Source organism: Coffea arabica, chromosome 4c, assembly GCF_036785885.1.
Source record: "Coffea arabica cultivar ET-39 chromosome 4c, Coffea Arabica ET-39 HiFi, whole genome shotgun sequence".
Taxonomy (NCBI): Eukaryota; Viridiplantae; Streptophyta; class Magnoliopsida; order Gentianales; family Rubiaceae; genus Coffea; species Coffea arabica.
In genome coordinates this window covers 35,401,004-35,412,542 of record NC_092316.1, presented here as the reverse complement: position 1 = coordinate 35,412,542, position 11,539 = coordinate 35,401,004, and the positions used below count along the sequence as shown (strand labels likewise).

Here is an 11,539-nt window from a genome sequence, read left to right as displayed (position 1 = left end):
AAATTTCTAGCGCAGTACTTGATCCAAACCGGTTGACTCTCCGTCAACGTATATAGAACCAATGCGTCCGTAGACCCCTCTTTACTCCGAATTCCGTCCACCAAACACCCCTTTACCGGGCCCGCTCACCGTAACCGAACAGAAATGGTAATACTCGAGTATACCCGGAATCAAGGGTCTCAATACCCAAAATCCCCGAACAGACTACCGTGGTTCGTTATCTAATCGTCCAGGCCCTTGCCGGCCCGACTCGAATAACTTAGCCACAGGATTGAGCTCATAGGTCATAGAAATCCGAACAGATACAGACACAGATAACAGATTCAAATTTTGCATAGTAAATTGGTATATGAACAGACTAGAGAACAAGTGTGATAAAGTACACCCCCGTCTCGAACAAATAAACAGATTGCAGAGCAGAAATCAAGTTAAACAGCAATGGAGGGGAGTGGTACACTCACCGGCTCAACTTCAAAAGTTTTCACTTCAGATTGGCCTTAATCGCCAAGAAACCCTAAAATAACCAAAATAAACCAATTGAAGGTTTCACATCCATAATCGAGTAAACACAATGCACATGAGGCTCGACTACTAGTCATATGCCTCGCCAAATAATTACTAATGCAAGGGTGGAAAACATGATTTTCTTGGAACGAAAAGGTAACATGAAGACTTAGGCGCAAACAACCCAAAAGCCTTTCATTTCCACCAAAAGGCAAATCCAACTTAAAGGAACCAAACGGCCTAGAAAATCGGGCAGCACCTCCCCTAAAATTCTTACTTTTCCAGCCATTAAAGCTTCATTATTTCCTCAAATCAGTCCCAACATTTCATACCAAAGGTCATCTCATTTCCCAAAAGCCGTTCAGTAGGCTCAAAGTAGTACAAGTACAAAAGTTAGTTAGGAAATGACCGGAATGAGAGCGAGCCCTAAAACATGTATACAAGTACATGGAGACTCGATAACGAGTCATATAGCCATACCAATTATAACCCTAATAGGGTTTAATATGCATAAATAAGCATCATAGGTAACCAGAAATTAAGAAATGGCTTTAACTTAGGCCTTAACAAAAAAACGTATTTGACCTCATAATGCGGTAATGACACCACTTTCACTACGGTTATCGGATGGGGGTACAAGACCCACCGTTTCGAAGCTATGAAACAGGGCTACAACAATGTAGAAGGCCACTCAGTCCAAATCCTAGCACAACTAGGTCAAAAATGCAGAATACCACAACCAGAACCGCAATTGCAGGTTCCCAAATCGCACTATGCTGTAATTAGTCTATTTCAGTCTACACAAGTCTAAATGCATTGATTCAAAAGGCATATGATAGCTAAGACATCCCTCTACATTTCATCAGAAGACACCAACATCCAAATCCAAAGCAATTCCAGTCAAAATGGCCAATTACAAGTGCAGTTTTCGCATTCTGATCAACCCAGAACAGCAACAGTAAAATCGACATATATCACTCTACACTAGTCCAAATGACCTGAAATTTTACAGACACTTCAAACTCATCAATACCTACAACTTTCATGTTTTGAGCAAAGTCTAATTCGGCCTCTAACTAGGTGCTAAAAATTCGGACAGATTGTGCAACCCAAAAACCCTAACTTGCTGAAATTTTTCCCAAACCAGAAGTTGGTTGCAATTGTTCACTTTTCCCACCTCCTTAAGTCATTATATACCATTTCTAATCATCCTAGATAGCGACACAATCATGCTTATATTAAAACATAAAAATCCCCAAAAATAATAAAACTTCATCATTTCAACCACAAATCAAGAATTAATCCATAAAATTGCCTCTTATGCCACTACTAAACATAAATTAAACATCATTAGAGGGAGGAAAGGGGTTCATCATGACTTACCTTAGAAACAAGAGAGAGAGAGCTATTGATCACCTTAACTTTCCAAAAAAACTCCACCAAACAACTCACAAACACTAAGTGAAGAGGTTTTATGGAGTAATTGCAAGATCAAATGGTTGGATGGTTCACCTTGAGCAAGATTGGAGCTAAAACTTGAAGAGTTTCTTGCTTCCTTTTGGAGAGAGAGAGCCGGCCATATGAGGAGAGAAAATGGAGATATTTTGGTGGTTTTTGGATCATTTTTGGTTTATTTAAGTCAATGGTAAGAAAGTCTTAAAGTAAGCCCAATCAAATGGTGACACTTGTCACCCAATTTAATGCAAGTCTATCACTTTGTTTCCTCTCACATCAATCCAAATTTGCAACCTCTACATATCTCATAACACCCGATAAATTAATTCCAGTATCCGAAACTTAACCTTATTGGTCGAATTTTTCCGAACTTTTCACACTAGTGGGTCCCACGTCCATAATCTCTCTGTAATTTTTCAAAAACTACCCAATGCTAGGAAAATCATCTAAAAACTATAATTACTCATAAAAATTCCTCAGGAAAATTTCCTAAGCCAGGAAATGCAGAAAACATGCTATTAAAGGAAATAAAACCCTCGGAAAAGATTAGGGTTTTTTTTACGGGTTCTCACATCTTCCTTATAAATTCATCGAAACGATCTAGACGTTTGAGCAACTTCATATCAATTGGAGCAGAAGATTCCCCCATTTCAGGCTTATTTTGGAAAGTGTGCTCTGGTATCACGGGTTCTGCGGTGGTTTGATAAAAAGCTGGTGGGTTCTGATGCACGTTTGGGTCGCTTTGAGGCTGAAACCCTTGCCCACAAGGAGGATAGAACGGAGGATTTTGAGTATAAGCATATTGCGGATTGACAATTCCCTCAAACGTGGTTTGCATTGAAGGAATAACAAATGGTAACGTGGTTTGGCTGGGAGGAATAACAAATGGTTCGGATTGTGGTTGTGTAGCGGGCACAGGCTCAGGTTGCACTCCACTACTAACGAGTTCGTCGATTAACCTTTTTTGAGCGGCCATTTCTGATGCCATTTCCCCAAATTTTGCGAGTAACTCTGTCAACTGAACCCCAGGACTTGCGGCCTCCGGCTGGTAGTTGCAACGGCCTTATCGGACGATTCTGGTTGAGTACTCATGTCTACACGATTCCTTTGGGCTTTACTTCGGGATCGCGTAATAATGGGGCTTTTCCGAAAAGCTATTTTGAAAATTTTACCTGAGAACGCAAAAGACTGCTTTAGATAAACCAATCGTTACTGAATTTCTGCAATTTATTTAAAAGAGAAAAAGAAAAAGAAAAAGACATGAGTTAGTAACTATTTGAACAATTCGGATGCATGTCCTATTTGGGGGGCCCTTTTGTGCCAAGGGTAGGCCTAACATGATGCAAGCCTTCGGGGTAAAATCCCATTTTCAAACCTGTAAGTGAATATAAAAGCAGGAATTCTCATTAAAATATGGATAAACTCAGTCCTTCTTTACAACTTCATTGATGGTTCGACTGACCATTCTTACAAAATCTTCATGCCTGGCTAGTCTAGTGTGTTGGGATTCCCTAGAACTCCCAATACTAAGCTTTCGAATTTCATCTTGGATTTTATCAAATGCACTCAATGCCTTTTCCAACTTCTCGGTCTTCCTTGCCTCTTTCCTCAATTGCGCACGGGCGGCTTCCAATGTTTGGTCAGCCACCATGATCTGCAGCTGATGGTCTTCCAATTCTCTCCTCAATTTCTCATTCTGCTCTTCTAAAGTAATAGCGACTGATGGTACCCTTTCTCTTCCTTGTTCCATTATTGATTTGATCCAGTCGTTGTACTCCAAGATGACCTTAGGCTCCACTTTATTTACTTGATATAAATGCAGGTTGTCCAAACTACACAAATTTCCCCAAGCTTCCAACACCATACTTCGGCATTCAGCAACTGTATTGATTTCGATACGTCCCATTCCTTGTATGGTTGGCACTCTCTGCGGGTACCCGAACTATCTCATAACTCGTTGTGGAATGTACATAACCAACCCACTAGTGCTTGCTAACGGAATGAAGTCAAATTGTGTAGTCTTGAAGGCTGGATCCCTTACTTTCGTCCAATCGAGAACCCACTGCATCTTATCCGAAGTTAATGCGTTGAATTCCTGAATAAACACACTAGGAGATGCCACTCGATAGTATCTTATAACTCTTTCTCGGTGCGATTCAACCCAGTTTGCTGTTGGAAGGCATGACCCCAATGGATTCAGTGTTCTCTTTGACAGATGTTCCATCGCCCACATTTGAAGCACTAAGTTGGATGCATAGAAAAACCCCCTCTTCTTTTGGCATTCGGTAACGGCGGTGAAGATATCAGCAATAATGATAGGCACCAAAGTAGGGGTCTTTTCCTTGATTCCTAGAAACACACTTTGAATCATGTTAACTGTTGAGAAGGTAACCTTTCCATGTTTTTGCGGGAATAGTAGTAAACTGATCAAGGCTAGTCCTAAGGCTTGTACTCGTTTTCCTTCCCATTGTTCTCTGCTAATGAAAAAGTCATCGTGGTGTCGGTCGTAAGAATCCCTTTCCCCAAATCGTTTGTACAAGAATTCGAGTGGGCATGATTTTGCATCCGGGTGCTGATCCATGCTATCTTGCTTCAAACCTAGAAACTTGCAAAATTGCTCTCTAGTTCCATTAGTTGGGTACACCATAGGGCTACCTTTCCCAGTCATTTGCAATAACCCTTCTATCTCCTCTAGAGTGGGTGTTAACTCACATTCCCTAAATCGAAAAACGGAGCCATTGGGATCCCAGTACTCGAGCAGTGCTTGAATGATTGCTGTGTTCGGGGTTATATTCAAAAGATTTGGTAGATGACCTATGTACGGGAACAGTCGGTTCATTTCATGCCCCATGTTGTTCTTCCAATCAATCGGCTCACGAGGTATATGGTCTAACATTCGACACGGAGCCATCTGAAGGAGAAATTCACTTTTTAGTACCTTACCTTGGGATTTACCCCTTAGGTTAAATTGCAAAAAAATAGACGTGCAAAATCCCCAAAGGTCGGGTTAAATACCCATGGGATTAGGGTTGGCTTCCCTAACATGGAAATTGCCTAATTGGCGTTCCTTCTAAGGTTCAATGCATGATGGCATTTATTAAAGCGATGTAAATATGTGACAAATATGGCCTAAAGGTCATGAATAATGCATCGGGGGAAAAAGGTCTAAAAATGAAATGTACTTATTGAGAATCAAATGTAACAACTGAAATCTAAACATGTGAGCTATCTAATGAGTAAGTCGCTAAAGAGTGCCTAAGGGGCCTCTTATTACTAGGGCATATGAATGTAAGACAAGAAAACAATGAAATGGTTAGCACAATTGATAGTACACATAACACATTAGGAGCAAATAAGAAAAGAAATACAAATACAAACAAGTAAAAGGGGTGGAACCCCTTCCCTCGTGCCTAATGTGCTTAATAGGGTAAGGTCGACTCTACCCTAGGCGAGTCTAACATGGATGCATGAGGCTAGGGCTCACTAATGCAACTAGACTTGATAAGGCTTCGACTCCCAAGCCTTCAGACCTAAAGGCCAAAGGTCATCACTCCCAAGGCCTTCGATCGGTGGCTCGAGTGATCCCTTAGGTAGTGCTATGGGCGTAGGGCACACCATCCACCTACCCAAGGCAATCAATTCTAGTCCTACAAGGCGGTGTGGGATAGCGCCCACGATAAAAATAAAAAGGGATAACAATAAATAAACGTGCACGTATGAAGTATTCCCTATTTTTTGAGGGAAGGGGTTGAGAACCACGCGAGGCTCTAGAGGTGACACACACCCCCCCAAATGCAATGCAAGCGCGAGATAACAAGTAAACATTCATTCAAACATACATTCGTGAGTCGAGGGATTAGTTTGATTACGTACATAAGACAAAAGGTCCTAAAAATGAAAAATGCAATCCTAATATCCACATGCTATGCATAGAAAGGGTAGAAAAAGGAAACAAATGGTTAAGTCAAAAATGCTTGGACCCACTTAGGAACTCCCCAGTGGAGTCGCCAACTGTCGCGCCCCATTTTTTGATAAGAAAGATAAATGGTTTGAGAAAGATGTTTTTGATTCAATTGTGATTGGAGAATGATTTTTGTGAGTTGAAAAGACATGGGTCTCAATGGGACTTGGAAAGCGACGATTTGACCCAAAAAATAGTTTTTAAAAAGGGTTTTTAAATGAAAAGTTTGGAGTCGCCACTTGGTAATAATCTAAGGTGTACCAAGTCACCTAAAAATGAGTTAAGCAGTAATAAACCCTTTTAAAAACGACTCCTAGTCTACGTAAAACAAAGAAAAAGGTTCGGGAGTCACGTTTGACAAAGGGGAAGGCAAGGATAGACTCCAAGGCACCCCTTTGACCTATCCAAGGCTAGTTGCGTAACTTAACCCTAACTTTCCTGACTTTCTACCCAGGGTATGTATTGCATGTTGGATTATGCCTATATGAATGCAGAAATGAAAAAATGCAATCCTAAATTCTACGATGTCTCTTGTGAGGTTTTTGGTCCCAAACCACATGAATTGTGGTGGCCAATAAAGGAAAACCCCATGGAGGTCGATTGATGCAAATGTGACTCAAGTGCAAGTGTGCAAGTGTATGAAAAGATTCATGTATGAAATGGTGTAAAAAAAAACAAAGTGTTTGTGTGCGCATGTGTAAAGAAAGTGCACGTGTGAATTTGGATGAAAAATCAAAGTATTAGTGTGTGAGTATGAATGAAGATAGGATTATAAATATATATATGAAACTTGAATTCTACTTGTGGAGTAAGATGAGTAAAGCATAGTGAAAAATATGGATTGAGAAATGTGGAAAGAAAAAGTGATTAAAAGAGCGTGGAAGTGAGAAAAAATGAAAGTATGTCCCTAAGGGAATGCAACAAATTGGGTACGGGGATGACGCCTAATTTTCGACTTTGATTTTCCCTCGGATTAGAAGGTAAAACTAGCGTGCTAAGGCTATCGAGTAGCCACACTCGCTCGTTTCCCTTATCAAGAGGGGATTTTCACGCAAATGAACCCTAACTAGCATGAGATGCAAGTCCTAAAGTGAAGGGGAAGGGGTTTGAGGAACATACCAAGTGATAAACTAAGGAAAAATGCGTGATATGTGGTGATCATGCACTTAATGAAAAAAAGGGAAAAAGAACCTATTGGGCCTAGCATTGGACTAGCCCTTTCTATGACATCCGACTAGCGTTGGACTAGTGGAAACGATAAAAGAAGCCACAACTAGCGTTGGACTAGTGTGGTGACGTACATTCATCCATTTCATTCATCCACACTATAAAAAGCGAGTAGGCATGCGAATCACTTATAAACACGTAGCACATAACACTTAGCATGCTTGACTAGATGCAAAATCCTAATAAAGCATTTAACATATAACACATAGGCATGCAACCATTACATTTGCTAACTAAAACAAAAGGGAAAGGGAAAATGGACCAAATTACTTACTACGCCCTATCTATTACAAGCCAAGAGGTGTACACATACCCCATTAATAAAAATCAAAAGTCAATGAAATAAATGAAAGGAAATAAGGAGAGGCTAGGAAAGCAAGTAGACATGCAAATTTCAATTAGCACATTAGTTCACATAGGAGAGAAACAAAAAAAGGTAAAAGAGATTATACCTCCCCGTTGGTGATACTAAGGAAGTAAACAAACTCAACTTGGCTAGAATCACCCAAGAAAAGACTAACTTAGGCTAAAATCACCAAAAACAAAAGATTAATGCACCAATTTAGTGATAAGATATAAACTAAACAATTTGAATCCACCAAAACATCAAACTTTCCCTCAATTGCAACTCAATGAAGTCAAAACTACTTAAAGACCAAGGCAAAATGCATGATCATCCAATCCACAAGCATAACATCTACTAAAGACCCAAAAGCAAGTACTACTCAATCAATTGAACACAAAAAGTTCCCCAAGTAAATAACAAGATCCAAACATTATGGAATTTCAAAGGTCCAAGAATGAACAAAGGTCCATGAATGATTTGAACATGCATTTTGAAAACTCAATAGCAACCATTAATCAATCAAATAAAACCAATTGAGAAATTTAAAAACTTCAAAAGTCCCAAAAAACAATGAAAGGCCAAATGATGACTCAAAATACACCCAACTTAGGACCTAATTGTAAAGAAATGAGAACATGCTTGGGCTTTTGTGGAACGTGGAGAAGCTTGAGGGATTAAATTGATTAAGTATTCGAATTACTTGGGCCATAGTGAGCCAAAGGGAAATTTGAGGGGTCAAAGTGCAATTTTTGGAAACACTTTCCATGCAGATTCATGCAACAAACGTAAACAATGCATTCTGCAAACAAGCATTTCGGCCAACGCTTTCTGCAGCCAAACCATTAATGCAGCTTCCATTTTCGGCAAACATATGTCAACACTAACTTGATCAAAATGCTTTCAAACAACATCCAAAATATGACAAAAAAAAACAAATTTAACATTCAATCAAACCAAAGCATAGAGGAAAAATCATGCAAATGCCATGCAAAGCTACGGAAGCGTTGTCTCCTGCCATTCTTAAATACTTATGATCTGAGATGTGAGCAAGAAAACATACTAATCTTCTAACATAATCACCCAAAAAATCAACCAATTCACTTAGTTTCATGAACATATATTTTGGAATGAGAACATGCATACACGAGGACCTGAAGCCCTTTTACTTTCTGCGAATTTTTGCTACAAGTATCATACACAATCACCACAATCTCAGCAAACCAAATGCATATGACAACTTTGAAACTACTTCAAACTAAAACATGGCTGAACATTCCTTAACAAAGCAGATAGTTTGGAAAAAATTCATGCAAAGTAACACAAGACTGGACATTTTTTAAACTAAACAGCCGTGGCCATGGTAGTTCAGAAGAAAAACAGCAAAAGAAGGAAAATGCGGTATGGCCAAAAGACAAAACTGCTGCAGAATTTCTGGTGTGAACCTTGCGGCTCATCTCATGTGGTTGGGTCCGTATAAAAGCTCTAACAACCTGTTATCTCATCAGCCCCAAACCACAACTCTCAACTAAGTAACAAATCACCTGGTGATTACAGTCCAAATGCCCAGAAAACTTGGGAAAATATCATGCAAAAATTCTGAGAAAGAAAACAGAAGCTGGTTCGGCAAAAAGGTGGCTAATTTCAGCAAAGCATTCTAACATGATTCAAACACATTAGTGCCCAAACAAACATACCCCACATTCTTCATCCAATTCACCTCAACCAACACTCCAACCTCTCGAACATACAAACCCAACCAGCAAAGAATGATGACCGAAACTTGTATGAACTATTTCAGGAAAGAAAACAGTAAAAGAATGCAGAATTTGGAACCAATCCAAGCCCATGTTATCTAAACCTTTCGTTACTGAAACTCATTATCAACATCCCAAACACATAGAAGAAACCACAACCATGGGAGCATTATGAATCCAAACATAACGAAAGTCATAAAGCCAAAAGCTTTTTTACCGTTTTTCTGGTTTTGTTCATTCAGACATGTGAAAAGTCAGAGCTTACGGATTCATCATATATCCTCACAGCTAAACACAAACCCACCCCAATCAGATTTCACAAGCGGGGCTCACATGGAGGACGAAAGCAAGTATAAAAACCGAAACTTTCTGCATTCTAGCATGACTTAACAACTCATAAACACACTCCAAAGTAGAAGGCTGTTACCTTTGGGTTTCGTTTTTCCGGCTGATGCTTGATGCGACCAAAAGAGGAGGTCTTTGTTCTCCTTCTTTTCCGGCAACCAGCTTCTCTGGCTTTCCTCCGCCGCTGCCTCCTGGTTCTCTGCTTTTCCTTAGCCGAAGTCTTTCCCTCAGTCCTCCTTTTCCTTTTCCCTTTGCCCTGTTATTTCTTACTCTCCGCCGTTACCCCCTAGCTCTCCCCCCAAACTCTCCGTAGACTTTCTTTTTTTTTTACTCCCCGTTGTTCCCTCGTACTCACATCTCTTTCTTTCTCTCTCTGATTTCAGCCGCCAGTCTTGAAGCTCTCTCTCAATCTCTTGTTTTTCTTCTCTGGTTTCTCTTGGTCAAACCCCACGCCACCCCTTCTTTCTCTGTTTTTCTCTTTTGCCGTTCGTTCGTCTCCTTTTTTCTCTCTTCCCTGCGGCTGCCCCTTTCCGTGGCTTTTATAGGTTAGAAAACCTAGAAACCTAGCTACCCTTTTCAACCATTTGCAGCCGAAACCCCTCAGGCCCTTCTGTGCAAGCTGCGCTTGCAGCTTGCCGCGACTGGAAAATGTTTTTTTTCCTTTTTTTTTAAACAGAAATTGATAATAATAATAAGAACAAATAACAAAACAATTTAATTAACATTGAATGGAAAATAAATGAACTAAAAACCACAAATTACAACTTCCATTTTTTATCGATTTTCCTTTTCCATTTTCGGCACTTTTCTCTTTTTCTTCATTTTTCCAATTTTAAACTTTTAAAGAAACCACATCTAAAACGACTAAACATATATATATTTCTTTTTTCTTTTTTTTCTTTTTCTTTTTTTTTCTTTTTTTCGCTTTTTTTTTTTAATTTTCAAACTTTTTTCATTTTTTTTTTCAAAGATAAGCCAATATGCATTAAACCATGTTTCTTTCTTTTCTTTTCCTCTTTTTCTCCTTCTTTTTATTTTTCACTTTTTTCTTTTTCTTTTTCGAAAAATTCTACGCTAAAACTTACAAAATAAAAACTACAAAAACAACTAAAAACTAAAAAGTGAATAAAACTAAAATAAAATAACACAAACAATAATGAACTAAAATGCAAACCATCTAAACACCAATCAACCGATAAGAATTATCACTAAAACAAAGCATACCAATTAATTCAAAATTTGGTGTCTACATAGATCTGAATGGAAGCAGGTCAAAATTGTAGAAAACAATACCAGAAATTTACGTCTTAGGGTGACGAACAGGGTTGTTTGCTGGACCATAACTCCCAGCTCACAAATCCAAATCAGGAAATTCCAAAGGCATTAGAAAGCTGAGACCTAAGACTAAAACTTTGATGTTTCGGCCAAGACCTGAATCCACTCAGAACAGAACAAAAATTGAGTGTCAAAATACCCATCAAAACTGTCCAGATACAAGGCAGTTCTGACGATCGATCTTGTTTGGGTCATAACGGAAGCTACGGAACTTGGATTTCGACGCACTTTATACCGTTTCGAAGCCAAAATCAAGATCTACATTTCTTATGAAGGATTCACCACCCAGATCGTACGGTATCAAAACCGAAAAGTCACGGGCAGAAGCTAAACTAAAAACGCACAGAACCTGATGTTCAAAACAGGCTTGAGTATTTCATCTATAACTCATGATACCCTAATCCGTTTGACCTGAAATTTTACAGGAATATTCAGGACTTAAGGGTCTACAATGTTGAAGAAGGCCACTCAGTCCAATTTCGAGTGTAACTACGTCAAAAATGTCACATACTACACCAGAATCGCAAAACAGGTTCACAAACCGTATTCTAGTACAAACATCATAAAACAGCCTACATAAGTCCAAATCCAGAAATTCCAAAGCCATATGAA

The 11,539-nt window shown here is 39.2% G+C and overlaps 1 protein-coding gene across 1 annotated transcript; it reads right to left on the bottom strand.

The window, feature by feature from the left end:
- Positions 1 to 3,901: 3,901 nt before the first annotated feature.
- LOC140004783 (uncharacterized) lies at positions 3,902 to 4,810 on the bottom strand. The gene has a single exon (XM_072044928.1). It carries the CDS (start codon positions 4,808 to 4,810, stop codon positions 3,902 to 3,904), a length of 909 nt encoding a protein of 302 aa, XP_071901029.1.
- Between the last annotated feature and the right edge of the window lie 6,729 nt (positions 4,811 to 11,539).

Coding starts and splice junctions, on each gene's coding strand:
- LOC140004783 (XM_072044928.1), bottom strand. CDS start 4,810: ATGGGGCATGAAATGAACCGACTGTTCCCGTACATAGGTCATCTACCA.